The sequence below is a fragment of the Salmo trutta genome, chromosome 24, assembly GCF_901001165.1.
Source record: "Salmo trutta chromosome 24, fSalTru1.1, whole genome shotgun sequence".
Taxonomy (NCBI): domain Eukaryota; kingdom Metazoa; phylum Chordata; class Actinopteri; order Salmoniformes; family Salmonidae; genus Salmo; species Salmo trutta.
Window position 1 is genome coordinate 2317419 of NC_042980.1, and position 24209 is coordinate 2341627.

At 41.1% G+C, this 24209-nt stretch overlaps 1 protein-coding gene across 19 annotated transcripts in view; it reads right to left on the reverse strand.

The window, feature by feature from the left end:
- The window catches only part of LOC115160590 (E3 ubiquitin-protein ligase MYCBP2), a 342793-nt gene that overhangs the window by 181999 nt on the left and 136585 nt on the right, over positions 1–24209 (reverse strand). For all 19 annotated transcript variants that reach the window (XM_029710772.1, XM_029710779.1, XM_029710778.1 and 16 more), the window contains 2 exons: positions 15560–15679; positions 2754–2835 (listed from right to left, as the gene is read on the reverse strand). In XM_029710772.1, the coding sequence (XP_029566632.1) occupies positions 2754–2835; positions 15560–15679 (202 nt within the window). The remainder of the gene's footprint in view (positions 1–2753; positions 2836–15559; positions 15680–24209) is intronic.

Here is a 24209-nt window from a genome sequence, read left to right on the forward strand (position 1 = left end):
AATCCTAAATTATGACTGTCCAATATAATCATCACATTAGGAATAGTAGGCTATCTTACATTAGTCTGCACATGTGAGAATGCATGGAATGTTTTATTATAAAGGGGAATTTATGGTGAAAATTTGCTTCCCCAAACTTCAAACCCATGTGCCACCTATGTTAGAATAACTACCCACATTTACTTTCCTCAGCCAACAAGACCAGTAACGAACAGCAAAATCACTAGCCTGTGTCGATCTACTATCCCCCATAGTAGAAAAGTTGACCTATTCTATTGGTCAGCTTGTTGTTCCGTGCAAGAAAGAAATAGCCTATTCCAAACAGACTCTGGGACAGTTGTGGGACGATAGATCCCAAACTCATACAACCAGTAGGCCTAGGATACATCCCAAAAACGTAAAAAGCTTGCTACAGATCAGATCATTTAGCATAAAATGTTGATAGGCCTAAACTATTATTTCTTCATATTATAAGCGCAGTAAGGTGCACAAGGCAGTAGGCTTCGCACAAATATCTGTCCCATAACGCAAATTAGCGGGAAACACACCATTGGGAGCGGTGTCATGTGACACTGAGCTGTAGTCAATGAATAGCATTCTCAAGTAAGGTGTTCCTTTTGTCCAGGTAGGAAAGGGTAGTGTGGGATGCAATAGATTGCATCATCTGTGGATCTGTTGGGGCGGTATGCAAATTGGAGTGGGTCTTGGGGTTATGGGATAATGGTGTTGATCGTCGTTGTCTTTACGCAAGGTGAATCTTTGTCCCAGTCTGAGCTCCTGAGCACTCTGGCGCAGGTTTTCATCAAGGATCTCTCTGTACTGTACTCCACTCATCTTTCCCTCAATCCTGATTGGTCTCCCAGTCCCTGCCGCTGAAGAACATTTCCACAGCATGATGCTGCCACCACCATGCTTCACCGTAGGGATGGTGCCAGGTTTTCTCCAGACGTGACGATTGGCATTCAGGCCAGAGTTCAATCTTGGTTTCATCAGACCAGAGAATCTTGTTTCTCATGGTCAGAGTCCTTTAGATGCCTTTTGGCAAACTCCAAGCAGGCTGTCATGTGCTTTTACTGAGGAGTAGATTCTGTCTGGCCACTCTAGCATAAAGGCCTGATTGGTGGAGGGCTGCAGAGATGGTTGTCCTTCTGGAAGGTTCTCCCATCTCCACAAAGAAACTACGGAGCTCTTTCAGAGTGACCATCGGGTTCTCGGTCACCTCCCTGACCAAGGCGCTTCTCACCCGATTGCTCAGTTTGGCCTGGAGGCCAGCTCTAGGAAGAGTCTTGGTGGTTCCAATCTTCTTCCATTTAAGTATGATGGAGGCCACTGTGTTCATGGGGACCTTCAATGCTGCAAATATTGTTTGATACCCTTCCCCAAATCTGTGCCTGGACACAATCCTGTCTCGGAGCTCCACGGAGAATTACTTTGACCTCAGGGCTTGGTTTTTGCTCTGAAATGCACTGTCAACTGTGGGACCTTATAGAGACAGGTGTATGTCTTTCCAAATCATGTCCAATCAATTGAATTTTACACAGGTGGACTCCAAGTTGTAGAAACATCTCAAGAATGATCAATGGAAACAGGATGCACCTGAGCTCAATTGCAAGTTTCATAGCAAATGGTCTGAATACTTACGTAAATAAGGTCTTTCAGGCTTTTATATTTATACATTTTTTATTCTAAAAACATGTTGTTTCCACTTCATCATCACGGGGTATTGTGTGTAGTTTGATGAGGATTTTAATCCATTTTAGAATAAGGCTAACGTAACAAAATGTGGAAAAAGTGAAGGGGTCTGAATACATGCACTGTAAATAGTGTCATAACGTGTTAGGACGCCGGGTGTAAAGTGTTACCAAATAAAGATACACAAAAACTTGCAGAGAGCATATCCAACTAACAAGCTCTTAGAAAGAAATAAAAACTATTAGAACCGAGACTTAACAATAACTGATGTTGGAACAAGATGGAGGGAATGTTAGAGCATAACTAAAGAAAGTACAATTAACGAAAATGTACGCTTAACCCAGTATAAACTAATGTACAGAATGTATTATACAGGAGACAAAATTCCCAAATTCTACAGCACAACAGCAAGAGTCATGCCTTAAGTGTAAAACAAACATTAACTCAATAATCCATGCATTCTGGAAATGCTATAAAATCCCCACGTTATGGGCGGAGCTAGAAAACTGGCTGTTTCAATGTATTAAAATGTTAACATACTTTTAACCCGTCAGTCTGCATATTTCAAAATATGGCATATGGCGGTGTAGTGAAATATCCAATGGGCTGGATAATTGTCTTCTCACTCATCTTGAAAACAAGTGTACTTAACTTGAAAAATCAATCAATCCGCCATCATTAACAATTGGAAAACCAAATGATTTATTATTGAAATAGCATGGGCAAATGAGAAAAAACAAATTGGTACAATTTAAAGCCATGTGGCAAACAATAATGCAGGCACTAGGGATGGCGGTGTGAGCATGCGGGTCTACCACAACAAATATTTCCAATCTGGGAGGTAAACTTGATAAAGTATTCCTAAGGTAAATATGTCTAACCATGGGAGGCAAGCCCCCACGGGTTGCTACTTTATGTACTTGTGGAAAACACTGACAACCTACCCTTCTATCTATCCTACACTGTTAAAACCTATTCATTGTCTGAACAGAACATCTAGAACTATGTTTTTTTGTGTCCAAATGTTTACCATTTTTGCATTCGTGCATGTCAGTGGTTACCTTGAGTTGACGTCTCCGTGTCCAAGCTGGCCATGCTGTCCATAGCCAAACGTATAGACATCCCCATTCTCCATCAGCACCACTACAAGACAGAACCAGAGACAAATACATTCCATCACATTACTTATCTGAATATGTTGTGCACGTTTCATATGTTCATATGTGTTATTTTCCAATATACAGTCATGTTACATACAGAGATTATTGCCGTCTTACATTCTCCACAGAATTTCAATTGTACATGTGTATTTGTCATTGAACTGTTAAGCGCTTACTTGCTAAAAACAACAAATAGGGTCATAAAGAATGACCCTATTAACACATTTCCATACAGGTCAGGTCCCAGCAGATTGAAATCTTATAACATCCTCTACATTATATTGAATTCTTAAATGTCCAAGCCGTGGGGACGGGGGGGTTAAATTGACATATGTAATTGTTTTAGGACTGTCATACAATGGATCATTTCCTTGATTATATATTTTAGGAGCACTTTAGGTATCCCCAAAAAGTACTACAAAAATTATAGGACAAATTATTGAATTTGGCCTTTACTAATATAGCCCAGAGAAACGCATTGAAAACCATTTATGAATGGCAAAAAAAATTACAAAATATAATCAAAAGAAACAACGTTTTGAAGTGTTTGTCCTATATCTAGGATACATAAGAAAGCTCAGTACCAGTCATTTTGGACACACCTACTCATTCAAGGGTTTTTCTTTATTTTTACTATGTTTTACATTGTAGAATATCAAAACTATGAAACACATATGGAATCATGTAGTAACCAAAAAATTGTTAAATCAAAATATATTTGATATATATGAGATTCTTCAAAGTAGACACCCTTTGCCTTGATAACAGCTTTGCACACTCTTGGAATTCTCTCAACCAGCTTCATGAGGTAGTCACTTGGAATGACTTTCAATTAACAGGTGTGCCTTGTTAAAAGTTTATTTGTGGAATTTCTCTCCTTCTTAATGTGTTTTGGCCAATCAGTTGTGTTGTGACAAGGTAGGTTTGGTATACCAAAGATAGCCCTATTTGGTAAAAGACCAAGTCCATATTATGGTTAGAACAGCTCAAATTAGCAAAGAGAAACCATAGTCCATCATTACTTTAAGACATGAAGGTCAGTCAATCCAGAAAATTTCAAGAACTTTGAAATTTTCTTCGAGTGCAGTATAGCAAAAAAACATTAAGCGTTGTGATGAAACTGGCTCTCATGAGGACCGCCACAGATAGACCCATAGTTAACTCTGCTGCAGAGGATAAGTTAATTTGAGTTAACTGCACCTCAGATTGCAGCCCAAATAAATGCATCACAGAGTTCAAGTCACAGACACATCTCAACATCAACTGAGGAGACTGCATGAGTCAGGTCTTCATGGTCGGGTTGCTGCAAAGAAACCACTACTAAAGGACACCAATAATGAAAAGAGACTTGCTCGGGCCAAGAAACACGAGCAATGGACATTAGACTGGTGTAAATCTGTGTTTTGGTCTGATGAGATTTTTGATTCCAACCATTGTGCCTTTGTGAGATGCAGAGTAGGTTAACAGATCTCTGCATATGTGGTTCCCACCGTGAAGCATGGAGGAGATTTGATGGTGCTTAGCTGGTGACACTGGCTGTGATTTATTTAGAACCCAATTGAGATGGTTTGGGATGAGTTCGACCGCATAGTGACGGAAAAGCAGCCAACAAGTGCTCAGCATATGTGGGAACTCCTTCAAGACTGTTGGAAAAGCATTCCAGGTGAAGCTGGATGAGAGAATGCCAAGTGTGCAAAGCTGTCGTCAAGGCAAAGGGTGGTTACTTTGAAGAATCTCAAATATAATTTGATTCGTCTAACACTTTTTTGGTTACTACATGATTCCATATGTGGTATTTGTTAGTTTTGATGTCTTCACTATTATTCTACAATGTAAAAAATAGTGAAAATAAAGAAAAACCCTTGAATGAGAAGGTGTGTCCAAACATTTGACTGGTACTCTTCTGAGGAACATAACATTTTAACAACATATTTTTTTCATCTTCATAACAAAATCTGAAAATGTTTGTGAAAAATTATGCAGAAAAGCTAATCCATGCTTCTGTCACTTCTAGAATAGACTATCGAAATGCTCTACTTTCCGGGCTACCCAGAAAAAGCACTAAATAAACTTCAGTTAGTGCTAAACACTGCTGCTAAAATCTTGACTAGAACCCCCCCCCCCAAAAAATCATATTACTCCAGTGCTAGCCTCTACATGGGTTTCCTGTTAAGGCTAGGGCTGGATTCAAAGGTTTTACTGCTAACCTACAAAGCATTACATGGGCTTGCTCCTACAATGGGCTGCCTATCCATGTGAGAGACGCAGACTCGGTCTTGACCTTTAAGTCTTTATTGAAGACTCATGTGACTCACCACCTGGATTCAGTCTTACATAGCAAAACTTTTTTTACATTGGATAAAAGTAGAGACTCAGAGCTACAAAATGGTATATCATACACTGCATTTGAGGAACAATGTTAAAGTAATTCTGCTTTGAAAGTTGTTGAACTTGTAATCTCACTTTTGAGAAACACGCATTTGAATGTTTTGGTATCTAGTGAAGAGCTATTTTGTCAACACCCATTCAGCATTGTTCACACCCTCTTAAGCCTTAGCCCCACCCATCTAGTTTCGCTCTCGGAGCGCACACTTGAGGCTCTGGCCGACGATTTAGTTACCTCTGGATAACATGAAAACAGCCTAACCAGCTCTGCTGGCAACAATTTCATTATGCTTTTTGCACACATGTATTATTACACTGGCCATATTCAAAGGATGTTGTGCACACGTCACGTAACATTAGCTAGTTTAACAACAAATGAACAGTGCCAACAGTGCCACAGTGCTGGGAGCTAACCAACCAGGTTCAATGTTAACTAGCTAACGTTTGGCTCTAACAAAGCAACCGGCTCTTGGAAACAAATAATGTCAGCTAGGGAGCCAGCCATCTAATGTTAACTAGCTAGCTAACAGTACACTTTAGCTTAAGACATATAGCTAGCTAGGGAAACAATGAACCTAGCTAGGTAAACAACGTTTAAGATCACACACGTCGCGTAACGTTAGCTAATGAGCCAGCCAGCAAACGTTAGCTAGTTAAACAACAATGAATAAAGTGCCAACAATGCCAAAATGCTGGAAGCTAACCAACCAGGTTCAACGTTAGCTAGCTTACATTAGGCTCTAACTAGAAAAGGAAACGGCTCCGGGAAATGAATAATGTCAGCTTGGGAGCCAGCCAGCTAACGTTAGCTAGCGAACAGTACAATTTAGCTTGAAATGAAACCACTATCTGTCAAAATTAGAAACGTGTAATATCTGAAAATGTCTTACTAGTGCTCTTCCATGCTATCCCTAGGTGGGGTGCGGCTGAGTGGGTTGAGTCACTGACGTGATCTTCCTGCCCGGGTTGGCGCCCCCATCGGGTTAGCTCCGTGGGGGAGACCTTCAAGGGTTACACTCAGCCTTGTCTCAGGGTAGTAAGTTGGTAGTTTGAAGATATCCCTCTAATGGTGTGGGGGCTGTGCTTTTGCAAAGTGGGTGGGGCTATATCCTGCCTGGTGTCTCCCGACCCCTCCGGTCTCAGCCTCCAGTATCTATGCTGCAATAGTTTATATGTCCGGGGGCTAGGGTCAGCCTGTTATATCTGGAGTATTTGTCTTGTCTTATCTGGTGTCCTGTGTGAATTTAAGTACGCTCCCTCTAATTCACTATTCTCTCCTGGAGGACCTGAGCTCTGGGACCATTCCTCTGGACTACTTAGCCTGATGACTCCTTGCTGTCCCCAGTCCACCTGGTCGTAGTGCTGCTCCAGTTTCAACTGTTCTGCCTGCAGCAATGGAACTACGACCTGTTCACCGGACGTGCTACCTTGTCCCAGACCTGCTGTTTTCGACTCTCTGCTGTTTCGAACGCTGAATGCTCAGCAATGAAAAGACAACTGCAACCACTGATTATTATTATTTAACGATGCTGGTCATCTATGAACGTTTGAACATCTTGGCCACGTACTGTTATAATCTCCACCCGTCACAGCCAGAAGAGGACTGGCCACCCCTCAGAGCCTGGTTCCTCTCTAGGTTCCTGCCTTTCTAGGTAGTTTTTCCTAGCCACCGTGCTTCTATATCTGCATTGCTTGCTGTTTGGGGATTTAGGATGGGTTTCTGTATAGCACTTTTGACATTGGCTGATGTAAAAAGAGCATTTATAAATACAATTGATTGATTGATACTGTTGATTTTTATTAACACATATTTAACCCCTTTTTCACAGGCACAAAACTACCAATAATTGTTTTAAACCGGTATTGGTTACCTTCAGACGAGTCCTGTGACACAGAGAACACTATCATGTTCATGAGTCTCCCCTTTTCATAGAGTGATCATAATACTTTGTAGGTCAAACCGCTCAGACACTATAGACCTTTGCGAAGACCGGTTTTCAGGATGTTTTATAGTCTAACAAACACCACTCTAGCACCTTTCACTGTAGATGCAGAAGTGCGACATCGGCGGATGCAGTCGATTGAAATACATCCAAAGCAAAAAAAAAAAAAGATCTCAGGCTTAAACTGACGGATTTTGATGGGCATTTGTTTAATTATGTTACTTAGATTGATACACCTGTACATCCATCGACTCGAAAGGGTTAAAGGGATATTTCAATGTGGAAAACGTTAATATAGGGGATATTGGCTTGGATTGGTTTTGGGCCCCAAATGCTAAAAGGTTAGTTATGAAGACAGTGGCCAGGTAAACAAAACCAAAGCATGGATTGCTATCTTACCCTGTCTATAGACTGCTTATAGGGGAAGGAAAGCTAAGCCCTGACCCAGAATCTTGGGCAACCAAGATAGTGAGGATGGTAGCTGACTCTATAGCCACTCCTATCTGTCATATATTTAATCTGAGCCTAGAGGAAAGTCTTAATCCTCAGGCCTGGTGGGAAGCCAAAGTTATTCCGCTAACCAAGAGTGGTAAAGCGGCCTTTAATGGTTCTAACAGCAGACATATCAGCTTGCTGCCAGCTCTTAGCAAACTGTTGGAAAAAATGGTGTTTGACCAAATACAATGCTATTTCTCTGTAAACAAATTAACAACAGACTTTCAGCATGCTTATAGAGAAGGGAACTCAACATGTACTGCACTGACAAAAATGACTGATGATTGGTTGAAAGAAATTGATAATAATAAGATTGTGGGAGCTGTATTGCTAGATTTCAGTGCAACCATTGATATTATTGATCATAACATGTTTTCTTTAATGAAAGCTTCTTTAATGTCAAACATGTAAACCGTGGTGTACCATAAGGCAGATCTCTAGGCCCTCTACCCTTTTCTATTTTTACCAATAACCTGCCACTGGTATTAATCGAAGCATGTGTGTCCATGTATACTGATGATTCAACCATATAGGCATCAGCAACCACAGATAATTTAGTCACTGAAACCCTTAAAGAGTTGCAGTCTGTTTTGGAATGAGTAGCCAAAATGAACTGGTCCTGAACATCTCTAAAACTAAGTGCATTTTATTTGATACAAATCATCACTTAAGTTCTATAGCTCAGCTGATCCAGGTAATGAATGGTGTGGCTGTTGAAGTTAAGGAGACTAAATGTGACCAACCGGCTCGATCTTACAGTACCAGTCAAAAGTTGACACAACTACTAATTCAAGGCTTTTTCTTTAATTCACTATTTTCTACATTGTAGAATTATAGAAGATATCAAAACTATGAAATAACATATATAGAATCAAGTAGTAACCAAAAAAGTAACCACAAATCTAAATATAGTTTAGATTCTTCTAAGAAGCCACCCTTGACCTTGATGACAGCTTTGCACACTCTTGGCATTCTCTCAACCAGTTTCATGAGGTAGTCACCTGGAATGCATTTGAATTAATAGTTGTTCCCTGGGTGGCTACTTTGAAGAATCTCAAATATAAAATATATTTTGATTTGTTTATCACTTTCTTGGTTACTACATGATTATTTCATAGTTGTGATGTCTTCACTATTATTCTACAATGTAGAAAATAGTAAAAATGAAGAATAACCCTGGAATGAGTAGGTGTCCAACCTTTTGACTGGTACTGTATGTAGCAAAAATTGAAATGGTGTTTTTTTACACTGGATAAAAGTAGAGACTCAGAGCTACAAAAACAGTATGTCATACAGTTGAGGAACAATGGAAAAGTAATTCTGCTTTGAAAGTTGATGAACTTGAAACCTTATTTTTGAAAAAATAGCCCTAGAATGTTTTGGAACATACTGTAGAGCTCTTCTTTTTCCACACCAATTCAGCATCGTTCACACCTCCTTAACCTCTTACGACACCAATCGCATAGGGGGCAGTATTGTCACTTTCGGATGAAATACGTGCCCATATTAAACTGCCTCCTTCTCAAACTCAGAAGCTAGGATATGCAAATAATTAGTAGATTTGGATAGAAAACACTCTGAAGTTTCTAAAACTGTTTGAATGATGTCTGAGTATAACAGAACTCATATGGCAGGCAAAAACCTGAGAAAAATCCTACCAGGAAGTGGAAATCTGATGCGTGGAATCTTTCCAAGTCATTGCCTATCTAACACACAGTGACTAAGGATTCATTTAGCACTTCCTAAGGCTTCCACTAGATGTCAACAGTCTTTAGAACCTTGTTTCAGCCTTTTGCAGTGAACAGAGAGCGAACAAGAAGGCCGGGAAGTTGTTGACTCAGGGAAGGACATCAGTTCATTGGTGCGCGCTCACATGAGGTAGGTGTGTTCCATGACGTTTTTCTTGACATTGGAATCGTCCGGTTGGAATATTATTGAAGCTTGACGTTCAAACGGCCCTAAAGATTGATGCTTTACAACGTTTGACATGTTTGAACGAACGTAAATATAACTTTTTTTTTTACTTTTCGTCATTACATTTTCCGCGAGCTTCATACATTTGTAGCTAACTGAACGCGCAAACAACAAGGAGCTATTTGGACATAAACTATGGACTTTATCGAACAATACAACATTTATTGTGAACCTGGGATTCCTGGAAGTGCCTTCTGATGAAGATCATCAAAGTTAAGTGAATATTTCTAATGCTATTTATGATTTTAGATGACTCCAAAATGTCGGGTATCTGTATTGCCTAGTGTATTTTTCTGAGCACAGAACTCAGATTGCAAAGTGTGCTTTCCCCGTGAAGCTTTTTTTTAAATCTGTCACAGAGGTTGCATAAAGGAGATGTTCATCTATAATTCTTTGAATAACAGTTTAATATTTTATCAATATTTATGATGAGTATTTTTGTAAATTGTGCTGATTCACCTGGAGTATTGGAGGCAAAATATTTTCTGAACTTCATGCGCCAATGTAAAATGCTGTTTTTGGATATAAATATGAACTTTATCTAACAAAAAATGCATGTATTGTGTAACATGATGTCCTAGGAGTGTCATCTGATTTAGATCGTCAAAGGTTAGTGCTTCATTTAGCTGTGTTTTGGGTTTTTGTGATGCATCTAGTTGCTTGGAAAATGGCTGTGTGGTTATTTTTGTCTATGTACTCTCCTAACATAATCTAATGTTTTGCTTTCGCTGTAAAGCCTTTTTGAAATCGGACAACGTGGTTCGATTATGGAGAAGTGTATCTTTAAAATGGTGTAAAATAGTTGTATGTTTGAGAAATTGAAATTATTAGATTTGTGGTTTTGAATTTGGCGCTCTGATTTTTCTGGCTATTGGCTATTGTCAAACTCGACGTATGAAGTTAATAGCTTTAGCCCCGCCCATCCTTTAAGGATTCATGTGAGGCTATGTACTTAACCAAACATTTCAAGACTAAACGCTGGTTTATTCTACGGGTGTGTTCATAAATTTAATCTGGAGTGCCAGAGTGTGCTCTGGGCGTTCGTAAACTCAGAGCATTGTCAGATTTGCCATTCGTAAATTCAGAGTGTTTTGCTCTCGGAGCGTTCAGAGCGCACATGACGAAAAGTAGGGTTGATCCGTGCATTCTGACATAACAGCAGCAGTCGAGCACCCAAGCAAATGGGATAATGTTGGCTAGCTTGCTAGCTACTTCCAGACACAAATGAAAGAACATCTTACTCACCCTAGCAAAATGTAGCTAGCTAGACTCTCTTACCCGTATACATGGATGGACGCTTCTCCCTCTCGGATACCATGGTTGCCCTTAGTTTGAAGATGTAATCCGGAGACAGGTGTTATATACAATAGCCTTTTGTGTGTTCCCTTTTTGACTCCGTCTACATATTTGCAATCAAATGGCAGAATTTTCTGTATCTCCTTAGCTATCATGCTATAATTCCATTGATTTCAAAACTTGGTCTCCCAGAAAGTGGAGAGCAACACTTATGCAGTTCTACTACGTGATATCAAAAAAAAAAAATGCATTAGAAAGGAGCACCTAAGCACCTAAGCATGCTACATGGCAGACCAATCTCAACTCATCTCTCGTCATGTCCAGCCCACTCATTTATCTCAGCCAATCCTGGCTAGCGGGAAGCATGCTGACTTTTTCCATGGCTAAACCAACTGGGCTCGTAATTTAACAATTTTATTTATATTTACAGGTGGCATACAAGTTTGTTATTAAGCCACATGAAAGTTCACGTGTTCCAGAAGGCAGTTCTCCAAAAAACACATTTTCATAAAAATAAAAAAAGGACCTGTGAAGTAGTGACGCACGACATACGCCTAGTTGCCTGAAACGAGTCACAAATAACTTGCCGTTACCTTGGATTGTAAACTGTCAACGTCAAAACATACAGATGCAACGGTTGTAAAGATGGGGAGAGGTCTGTCCGTAATAAAGAGATGCTCTGCTTTTTTTACACCACACTCGCAAGAAGGAAGATCTGCAAGCTCTAGTTTTGTCTTATCTTGATCATTGTTGAGTTGTGTGGTCGAGTGCTGCAACGAAAGACCTAGTTAAGCTGCAGGGGGCCAAGAGAGGCATGTCTTGCTCTTCATTGTAATCAGAGCGCTGATATAAATACTATGCATACTAACACTTTTTATAAGAAACATTAATGTGTTGAAAATCCCAAATTGTTTGCATAGTAAACTTACACACAGCTCTGACACACACACCACCAGACATGCCACCAGGGGTCTTTTCACAGTCCCCAAATCCAGAACAAATTCAAGAAAGCATACAGTATTGTCATGACGTTGCCCTCTTTGGGTTTTCTATGTATCATCCCCCTACCTCCCCCTACTCAGGCCCTGTGAGAGAGGTTGTAAATTCTGAAGAAAATGTCCCGCCTCATGGCCACAGTATACAGAGAGAGTGGGTTTCATAGAAAGAACCCAGGAATTCTTCCACCTCACAGGACTGGAGAACCGAATGACATTTATGTTCTGGAAAGGGTATAAAAGATTGATGAAGAATCCAGCTACGAACTGGTCCGTTTGGTACAATTTTGTGAAACTCATGAGAGACAATACGGCCACATTACCATGGCTCTGTTTATATCATAGCCTCAGTTGTGAGAATTACATCTAATGGTTGTATAAAATTAATTGTATTTTAATTGTATTTTGTATTTTCTGTTTAAGGTTTTACCAAGTCATCGGCACGCCCCCAGGGACACAGACAGGACCTGGCGTCATGAGCCTGCCTTTTTCTGTATTCCGAATATAAACCCCACCCAGGGTTTCTATCACCAGACCAGCTTACCTCGAGAAGAGAGGGCCAAGGTTTGACCATGCATTCCTCGTTCTGAACTTTAACCATACCACGTGGTTAAACTACGTGACTAGACTATTGAAACCGACAGAATAATAACAAGTCTTTGATATTAATTACTAGTCTGCAGCTAGGAATTCGGTATCATTGAACGCGAAGACCGACAAAACAGCCGTCCTATAACGACATTAATGAATGTCACTTTGAAATAGCCATTCTAACCGAGAGAGAGAGAGAGAGAGAGAGAGAACGCGAGGACAAAACTCTCCAACAGAACGGAACTTTTCAACAAAGATCCCGACGACACACTGAGCGTGTGTGTATATATATATATTATTATTATATATATTATTATATATATATGTATATATATAGATTGCAATTGTTCCCGAATGAGTGAGCGTTCATGTGCAAAGGATTAGCATTTCAATTGTTAATATTTATCAACTCTGTAGTGCCTTCTCAGCTGACCCACACTCCCCTTTTGTCTAACAAGCCGCCATGCCGGTTTAGCCCACTAGGGTACATTCTTCTATAATTTCCTTGTAACCATATCTGTTTGATTATGCATTTCTGTGAATTATTTAGTTTAGTAAATAAATTATTTTAAGACAATTGATGTGTGGATGACTCATAGTGAAGACTGGGTTCGTGCAGATAACCAACAATTTACGACGTTTGGAATGAGACTGGCAAGGTAAATAACACATCATTAATCAGAAGACTCAGATCAGATACTATGATATCTGAAAGTTATATTAGGAAAATTATAACTTTGTAATATGAATATTTTCCTTGGTGCCCCACCTCCTAGTTAATTACAGTTACACGATTAATCAGTTTAATCGCATAATAATAATTACAGAGAGTTATTTGATAAACATGTCTTCTGTTTTAATGACGCCAAAGACACGACAGTATTATATAGAGCCATTATTACATAGAACACCATCTCATATTACTGAAATAAACTGCAAACCTTGTTTCAAAAAATAGATAAAGCAACACCCCATGGCACATCGCCTCTCCCCTATTTGACCTATATAGTTTGTGTGTATGTATTGATATGTTGACTACGTGTGCCTTTAAAAAAAATGTTTTTTTTATAAAGTTCTGTCCTTGAGCTGTTCTTGTCTATTAATGTTGTGTATTGTTTCATGTTTTGTGTGGACCCCAGGAAGAGTAGCTGCTGCGTTTGCAACAGCTAATGGAGATCCTAACAAAATACCCAATAACACTTTGTACTTAGGACAAATCGTCAATTGCTTTGCCACATTTTTTGAAGTATTATTTTAGTGCCTTGTTGCAAAAGGATGCATGTTTTGGAATATTTTTATTCTGTACAGGCTTCCTTTTCACTCTGTAATTTTGGTTTGTATTGTGGAGTAACTACAATGTTGTTGATCCATCCTCAGTCTTGTCCTATCACTGCCATTAAAGTCTATAACTTTTTTAAAGTCACAATTGGCCTCATAGTGAATTCCGGTTTGCTGTATCTTTGTAATGGATGCATGTATCTTTGTAATAACTAAGTGTATTGATCCCTTGTCTTTGTGGTTGAATCTGTGCTTGAAATTTACCGCTCGACTGAGGGACCTTACCGATAATTGTTTGTGTAGGGTACAGAGATGAGGTAGTCATTCCAACAACAACAAAAAATATTATTGCACATAGTGAGTCCATGCAATTTACTATGTGACTTGTTAAGTAAATTTTTACTCCCAAACTTATTTAGGCTTGCCATAAATGGGTTGAATACTTGACTCAAGACCTTTCAGCTTTCATGTTTAATTAATTTGCTAAAATTTCAAAAAACATAATTCCACTTTGACATAGGGTATTATGTGTAGGCCAGTGACAAAAAAAACTCAATTTAATCCATTTTAAATTCAGGAAAAAGTCAAGTGGTGTGAATACTTTCTGAAGGCACAGGTTAGCTAAGTTAACTATATTATGAACACAACTCATCTGCTGTTAATAGCAGAATATGACTTGAGAGCAATTGTAATGACAGTCCCAAGAGTCTCCTGATTAGCAAGGATTAGTCTGTGTTTAATTTAATTGCGTATTAAAAATACAATTTGATATCGGGAGGGGTTTTCTCGAGCTTCCTAGAAAAATGCTACCGAGGTAGCAACAGCAACCAAGGGGATGGGGCTTAGTGAAGGGTACATTCCTTTAACTATTTTTAATGAAAGACCTTTATGACCTATGGCTATTTGATATGTGGCCAGAAGACACTCCTCAAAACAAAGTCTTCCTCTTGTGATCAAACACCACTGAGGAAGAGATCAACATCAAGGCGGTGACCCGATCCTGTAGGTTCATGCTCTACAACATTCGCAGAGTACGACCCTGCCTCACACAGGAAGCGGCGCAGGTCCTAATCCAGGCACTTGTCATCTCCCGTCTGGATTACTGCACCTCGCTGTTGGCTGGGCTCCCTGCCTGTGCCATCAAATCCCTACAACTCATCCAGAACGCCGCAGCCCGTCTGGTGTTCAACCTTCCCAAGTTCTCTCACGTCACCCCGCTCCTCCGCTCTCTCCACTGGCTTCCAGTTGAAGCTCGCATCCACTACAAGACCATGGTGCTTGCCTACGGAGCTGTGAGGGGAACGGCACCTCCGTACCTTCAGGCTCTGATCAGGCCCTATACCCAAACAAGGGCACTGCGTTCATCCACCTCTGGCCTGCTCGCCTCCCTACCTCTGAGGAAGCACAGTTCCCGCTCAGCCCAGTCAAAACTGTTCGCTGCTCTGGCACCCCAATGGTGGAACAAGCTCCCTCACGATGCCAGGACAGCGGAGTCAATCCCCACCTTCCGGAGACACCTGAAACCCCACCTCTTTAAGGAATACCTGGGATAGGATAAAGTAATCCTTCTAACCCCCCCCTTTAAAAGATTTAGATGCACTATTGTAAAGTGGTTGTTCTACTGGATGTTATAGGTGAATGCACCAATTTGTAAGTCGCTCTGGATAAGAGCGTCTGCTAAATGACTTAAATGTAAATGTATCAAAGAGGAAGCAGGAAGTGAGTAACAGGAAGTGTCCGGGGGACCTACCTGAATGGTGGAAGCCGCAGCTAACCTGCACAGCTCTCATCTCGCAGTCGAAGCGCACCGCCCCCGGGGGATAAGTGGTAATCTTACTGGCGTCCTTTTCCCCTCGCTCACTGTTCCCGTCTGCAAAGGCAAACAGGCCATCAGTCAGGTAGACAGAGGGAAGGAGGGAGCAGGGAGGAGAGGGGGGGGGGGTTAAGAAAGATAGAGAGAACTCTGTTGGTAGCGTCAGAGATGGGTGTCTCAGGATCGGAACAACAGTCCTGGAGCAAGAAAGAGAGGGAAGCTGGAAGGAGCAAGTGATTCTGAGAAAAAAAGGGAGAAAAGGAAGGGCAATGAAGTCATGCAAAAAGAAGGTAGAAATAAGGTAAAAACTCTCAAAACCTCAAAGAGCAGGACCTCTCTATTTGTGGGAGGACATTTGGTAGGGGGGGTTGTTTCAATTGCTTCATGTTCAATTTCAATGTGACATATCACTTGCAGGTGCGTTTGACTCCTAACTACACAGCAACATGATCCAGAGCTTAGTGCTGTTCTTTCCAGCTGCATTTATTTAAAAATGTTCTGAAAATAGTGTCATAACTGTTCTGTATAAAAGTGTAATGTGAGTTTGGGGTGTCAATGGCTTTCATAGGGGTCCTATTGTTTCAGAGGTCATAATGGTGGGTGAGAGAAACCGGGTGGATGAACGCCCATGCATTAGTGACCATAGAACAGTGTTTCTCAACCCCATTTTATACCAAGGATTGACATGTTATGGTCTTCCTCTTTTTATACTGAACAAAAATATAACATACAACAATTTCAAAGATTTTACTGAGTTACAGTTCTTAAAGAAATCAGTCAATTGAAATAAATTAATTGGGCACTAATCTACGAATTTCACATGAATGGAAATGTAGATATGCATATTTTGGTCAGACACATAAAAATAAAAAAGCAGGAGTGTGGATCAGAAAACCAGTCAGTATCTGGTGTGACATCCATTTGCCTCATGCACTGCGACACATTTCAAGATTTAATGTCACATTCACAAGTACAGTGAAATGCCATTCTTGCAAATTCAAAACCCAACAATGCAATAATTAATAACAATTTATTACTAGATAAAAAACTTGAGAAATAAGAATAGAAAATATGAAATAAAGTACATAAGTAAGCATACTAAATACAGGAAATATTTAAAAAGTCAGTTCCAATACCATATTTAAATGTGTAGGGATACTGGAGTGATGGAGGTAAATATGTGTATGGGTAAGGGGATTAGGCAACAGGGTATAACATAAACAGAGTAGCAGTAGCTTGTACGCGAGTGGGTGAGTGGCAGTATAAAATAATGTACATATGTGCAAGTGAGAAAATTGAGTGTTTGTGTGTTGGAGTGACAGTGTTTGTGAGTGTGCATAGACAGTGCAAAGACTTAAATAAAAAGGTAAATAAAAGATAGGTTTACTCCGATAGTCCCGTGTATCTATTTGGTTAGCTATTTATTCGTCATATTTCTTGAAGCTGTTCAAGCGACTGTTGGTGTCAGGATTGATGCACTGGTACCTCTTGCCATGCAGCAGCAGAGAAAATAGTCTACGGCTTGGGCGGTTGGAGTCTGAATTTTTCAGGCCTTCTTTTCATACCGCCTGATATAGAGGTCCTGGATGGCAGGGAGCCCAGTGATGTACTGGGCTGTCCACATAACCCTCTGTAGTGCCATGCGATCGAGGGCAAAACTATCGCCATACCAAGCAGTGATGCAGCCAGTCAATATGCTCTCAATGGCACAGCAGTAGAACCTTTTGAGGATTGCTATTCATTGACAATTCTGTAGTCAATGAATAGCATTCTCACTTAATTACTCAAATAAAATACAATTGTATTTGACACAAGCGTTGAAAACAACAGGTGTAGACCATGAAATACTTACAAGCCCTTAACCAACAATAGAGTAAAGAAAAATACAAACAAAAAAAGGAATAAAAGTAACAAATAATTAAAGAGCAATAGTGAGGCTATACAGTTGTGGCCAAAAGTTTGGAGAATGACACAAATATTAATTTCCACAAAGTTTGCTGCTTCAGTGTCTTTAGATATTTTTGTCAGATGTTACTATGGAATATTGAAGTATAATTACAAGCATTACATAAGTGTCAAAGGCTTTTATTGACAATTACATGAAGTTGATGCAAAGAGTCAATATTTGCAGTGTTGACACTTCTTTTTCAAGACCTCTGGAATCCGCCCTGACATGCTGACAATTAACTTCTGGGACACAGTTTTTGTTTGTCCACCCACCTCTTGAGGGCTGACCACAAGTTCTCAATGGGATTAAGGTCTGGGGAGTTTCCTGGCCATGGACCCAAAATATTGATGTTTTTGTTCCCCGAGCCACTTAGTTATCACTTTTGCCTTATGGCAAGTTGCTCCATCATGCTGGAAAAGGTATTGTTCGTCACCAAACTGTACCTGGATGGTTGGGAGAAGTTGCTCTCGGAGGATATGTTGGTACCATTCTTTATTCATGGCTGGTAGCGCTGACCTTGTCTTCTCCGGACAAGCTTTTTTCCAGATGCCCCAAACAATCGGAAAGGCGATTCAGAGAAAATGACTACCCCAGTCCTCAGCAGTCCAATCCCTGTACCTTCTGCAGAATATCAGTCTGTCCCTGATGTTTTTCCTGGAGAGAAGTGGCTTCTTTGCTGCCCTTCTTGACACCAGGCCATCCTCCAAAAGTCTTTGCCTCACTGTGCGTGCAGATGCACTCACACCGGCCTGCAGCCATTCCTGAGCAAGCTCTGTACTGGTGGTGCCCCGATCCCGCAGCTGAATCAACTTTAGGAGACGGTCCTGGCACTTGCTGGACTTTCTTGACAAAATTGTGAGTGAGACCTGAAGCCTTCTTCACAACAATTGAACCGCTCTCCTTGAAGTTGTTGATGAGCCGATAAATGGTTGATTTAGGTGCAATCTTACTGGCAGCGATATCCTTGCCTGTGAAGCCCTTTTTGTGCAAAGCAATGATGACGGCACGTGTTTCCTTGCAGGTAACCATCGCTGACAGAGGAAGAACAATTATTCCAAGCACCACCCTCCTTTTGAAGCTTCCAGTCTGTTATTCGAATTCAATCAGCATGACAGAGTAATCTCCAGCCTTGTCCTCGTCAACAGTCACACCTGTGTTAACGAGAGAATCACTGGCATGATGTCAGCTGGTCCTATTGGGGCAGGGCTGAAATGCAGCGGAAATGTTTTAGGGGGATTCGGTTCATTTGCATGGCAAAGAGGGACTTTGCAATTAATTGCAATTCATCTGATCACTCCTCATAACATTCTGGAGTATATGCAAATTGCCATCATACAAACTGAGGCAGCAGACTTTGTGAAAATTAATATTTGTGTCATTCTCAAAACTTTTGGCCACGACTGTATACAAGGGGTACCGGTTAGTCAAGGTAATTGAGATAACATGTACATGTAGGTAGAGTTATTAAAGTGACTATGCATAGATAATTACAGAGTAGCAGCAGCGTCAAAGAGCGGGAGCAATGCAAATAGTCTGGGAAGCCATTTCATAATATGTTCAGGAGTCTTATGGCTTGGGGGTAGAAGCTGTTTAGAAGCATTTTGGACCTAAACTTGGTGCTCCGGTACTGTTTGCTGTGCGGTAGCAGAGAGAACAGGGGTGGCATGTGGCCTAGTGGGCCAGTAACCGAAAGGTTGCTAGATCGAATTCCCGAACAGACACTGTTCCAAGGCCGTCATTGTAATTAAGAATTTGTTCTCAACTGACTTGCCTAGTTACATAAAAGGATAAATAAAAAAGAATTTAAAATACATTTAAAAAAAACAGTCTATGACTAGGGTGGCTGGAGTCTGACAATTTTTAGGGCCTTCCTCTGACACCGCCTGATATAGAGGTCCTGGATGGCCGGAAGCTTGGCACCAGTGATGTACTGGGCCGTATACACTACCGTCTGTAGTGCCTTGCGGTCAGAGGTCGAGCAGTTGCCATACCAGGCGGTGATGTAACGGGTCAGGCTGCTCTCGATGGTGCAGCTATAGAATTTTTGAGGATGAGGACACATACCAAATCTTTTTGGTCTCCTGGGGGGAATAGGCTTTGTCGTGCCCTCTTCATGACTGTCTTAGTGTGTTTGGACCATGATAGTTTGTTGGTTAGGTGGACACCCAAGGAACTTGAAGATCACAACCTGTTCCACTACAGCCTGTCGATGAGAATGGGGGCGTGCTCGGTCCTCCTTTTCCTGTAGTCCACAATCATCTCCTTTGTCTTGATCACATTGAGTGAGAGGTTGTTGTCCGTGTACCACACGGTCAGGTCTTTGATTTCCTCCCTATAGGCTGTATCGTCGTTGTCGGTGATCAGGCCTACCACTGTTGTGTCATGGGCAAACTTAACGGTGGTAAAGGAGTCGTGCCTGGCCGTGCAGTCATGAGTGAACAGTGAGCAGAGGAGAGGACTGAACACGCATCCCTGAGGGGCCCCATTGTTGAGGATGAGCGTGGCGGATGTGTTGTTACCTACCATTACCACTTGGAGGTGTCCCGTCAGGAAGTCCAGGATCCAGTTGCAGAGGGAGGTGTTTAGACCCAGGGTCCTTAGCTTAGGGATGAGCTTTGAGGGCAGTACGGTGTTGAATGCTGAGCTGTAGTCCATGAATAGCATTCTCACTTAGGTGTTCCTTTTGTCCAGGTGGGAAAGGGCAGTGTGGAGTGCAATAGAGATTGCATCATCTGTGGATCTGTTGGGGCGGTATGCAAATTGGAGTGGGTCTAGGGTTTCTGGGATAAGGGTGTTGATGTGAGCCATGACCAGCCTTTCAAAGCACTTCATGGCTACAGACATGAGTGCTACGGGTCGGTAGTCATTTAAGCAGGTTACCTTAGTGTTCTTGGGCACAGGGACTATGGTGGTCTGCTTAAAACATGTTGGAATTACAGACTCGGTTAGGGAAAGGTTAAAAATATCAGTGAAAACACTTGCCAGTTGGTCAGCGCACACTCGGAGTAGAAGTCCAGATAATCCATCTGGCCTTGCGGCTTTGTGAATGTTGACCTGTTTAAAAGGTCTTACATTGGCTGCAGAGAGCATGATTACACAGTCGTCGGGAACAGCTGATGCCATCATGCATGTTTCAGTGTTACTTGCCTCGAAGCGAGCATAGAAGTAATTTAGCTTGTCTAGAGTAAATCCCACTCATCAGACTCATTAAAGAAAAATTATTCGTCCAATTCAAGGTGAGTAATCGCTGTTCTGATGTCTAGAGGCTCTTTTCGGTCATAAGAGAAGGTAGCAGCACCATTATGTACAAAAAAGTTAAACAACGCAACAAAATAGCACAGTTGGTTAAGAGCCCATAAAACAGCAGCCATCCTCTCCGGCGCCAATATCCTTGTCCTCTTATCTCGGTGGGTGAAGAATTGAGATTGTGTCATCTATTAATCTGTTGGGGCAGTACGCAAGTTAGAGTGGGTCTAGGGTGGCTGGGATGAATTCAGAAGTGAGAGCTACAGGGGGGTAGTATTTGTGGCATAAAGCCTTAGAGTTCTTAGGAACCGGAATGATTGTGGTCATTTTAAAAACATGTGGGGATTACAGAATAGGACAAGGAGAGATTGAAAAATGACCATGAATATGCCTACCAGCTGTTCTGCGCATGCTCTGAGAATGCGCCCTGGAATACCATCGAGACCCCCGGACCTGCGGGTGTTGACCTGATTAAAGACCCTTCTCAGGTCGGCCTCGGAGACCGAGATCACCCAGTCCTCTGGGTTGGTGACGGCCCTCACACTCAGCTCGTTGTTGTAGTAAGGAAATTAGAAAATCAAAATAAATGCATTCGGCCCTTATCTATATATTTGACATGACTGGGAATATAGATATGCATCTGTTGGTAACAGATACCTGTGGATCAGAAAACCAGTCAGTATGTGGTGACCACCATTTGCCTCATGCAGCACATCACATCTCCTTCGCATTGAGTTGATGAGGCTGTTGATTGTGGCCTGTGGAATGTTGTCACACTTCAATGGCTGTGCGAAGTTTTTGGATATGGGTGGGAACTGGAACATGTTGTCGTACACGTTGAACCAGAGCATCTCAAACATGCTCAACGCGTTCAATGCGTGACATGTCTTGTGAGTATGCAGGCCATGTCCGGTGAGTATGCAGGCCATTTTCAGCTTTCAGGAATTGTGTACAGATCCTTTTGACATGGGGCCGTGCATTATCATGCTGAAACATGAGGTGATGGCGGTGGATGAATGGCACGACATTGGGCCTCAAGATCTTGTCACGGTATCGCTGTGCATTCAAATTGCCATCGATAAAATGCAATTGTGTTTGTTGTCCATAGCTTATGCCTGCCCATACCATAAACGCACTGCCACCATGGGGCACTCTTTTCACAACGTTAACATAAGCAAACCGCTCTCCCACACGATGCCATTCATGTGGTCTGCGGTGGAGGCCGGCTGGACCTACTGCCAAATTCTCTAAAACGACATTGGAGGCGGCTTACGGTAGAGCATTCCATTTCCTAACAACAGCTGTTGTGGACTTTCCTGCAGTCAGCATGCCAACTGCACACTCCCTCAAAACTAGAAACATCTGTGGCATTGTGTTGTGTGACAAAACTGCACATTTTAGAGTGGCCTTTTATTGTCCCCAGCACAAGGTGCACCTGTGTAACAATCATGCTGTTTAGCTTCTTGATATGTCACAACTGTCAAGTGGATGGATTATCTTGGCAAAGGAGAAATGCTCACTAACAGGGACATAAACAAATTTGTGCACAAAATTTGAGAGAAAAACGCTTATGTATGGGACATTTCTGGGATATTTTATTTCAGCTCATGAAACAACAGTTAACATGTTGCATTAATATTTTTGTTCAGTATTTAAATTAACAAATGAAGTAACTGCTGGATTAGTCAGCATATACCTCACAGACTTACGCATGTCCATGGACCAGGGTTCACTAGATGGAAACTATAAAAGGAACATTTTCTTTTCACCTCAAGAGGGGTGCAAATTTGGGTACACGATCACACCCTCTCCCCTTGATGCTTTACCTTTATAACAGCATTATATCCTATATTTAACTAAGTGACATGCTATAGAAAATCCATCGTCCCTCAGTATTTTCTATTCAGTGTCAATACCTACACTCTCAACCTCACAAACATCAACTGTAGGGTGGAAAAGGGAAATATCCTAGTATATAATAATCCTAATGGTTTAACAAGTGTGACATACTAATCTCGATTAAGAATAGTCTCTTTCACATCTTCCATCTGCACTTTCCTCTAAAACGTAGTTTATTGCATCCAAATATAACCACAGGGCACCGACACCATCTATTTATACCGATTAGTGACTATCCATAGAGGATATTTCAAATGTACCCTGTTCAGATATAAAACAACTTAATTCTTTCATTTATGGGTATAAATACTCAATTGAAATCCTATGCTGACGTCTGGGATGACATGAAATTAGCACAATTGGTGTCAGAAGTCGATCCGTCACATCTTCTCTCTGATCTACCTATCCCATAATTGTCGAGGCGCTATGACAACGCCTGCTGTTTCACCTGCATTAATTCTGGTGTCAGACGACGGCCATTGAAAGAAAAATCTACGCTCCTGCTTAGAGATTGTTGTTCAATCGAGTTAGACTGATATTGATTTTTCTTTAACAAAAGTACTGCGTTGCCGTCCAAGGACTAAAGTGCCGAAGCAGAAGAAATATTAATGTAATTGTTTCTTATTCTCTCTCCCCCGGTTCACCCTTTGTATTGATACTAATGCACCAAAGAAAGAGGAAACCTATTTAGAAGGGTCTTTGCTGAAAGGGGCAATCTGCAATTCAAACACCTGCAAATCAGTCACCGTTTTGGGAAACATCTGGGTGATGGGGCTGGAGAAATGTAACCACTCAAATTCATAGGTCAGAGCTATGGATGGAAGGACTGGCTATCCATGAGATCAAAATTATAGTTTTAACCATGTTTTGAGGCAATATAGTGTTTGTTTACAATTGCATTATTTACAAAGGAGTGAAACATGCTTATATTTTGGGTTCTGATGGGGTTACACAAAGCACGAGGCATTTATAAGTTATATTTTTAAAGTATCAATGGCTATAGATCATGAAGTACAACAAAATAAATGTAGTAATGACATTGTCGCAATTGCCTTGACAAAGGTCTATCTTGCATTTGTTCGTCATTATTTTGTTTGTACAGTGCATTCGGAAAGTATTCAGAACCCTTGACTTTATCCACATTTATTCTAAAATGGATTAAATAGTTTTTTCCCCTCCCCTCATCAATCTACACACAATACCCAGTAAGTATTTTACAAACGTTTGCAAATGTATTCAAAATTTAAAACTGAAATACCACATTTACATAAGTATTCAGCCACTTTACTGTGTACTTTGTTGAAGCACCTTTGGCAACGATTACATCCTGGAGTCCTCTTGGGTAATGCTACAAGCTTGGCACACCTGTATTCGGAGAGTTTCTCCCATTATTCTCTGAAGATCCACTCAAGTTCTGTAGGTTGGATGGGGTGAATCGCTACACAGCTATTTTCAGGTCTTTTGAGGGATGTTCGATCAGGTTCAAGTCCGGAC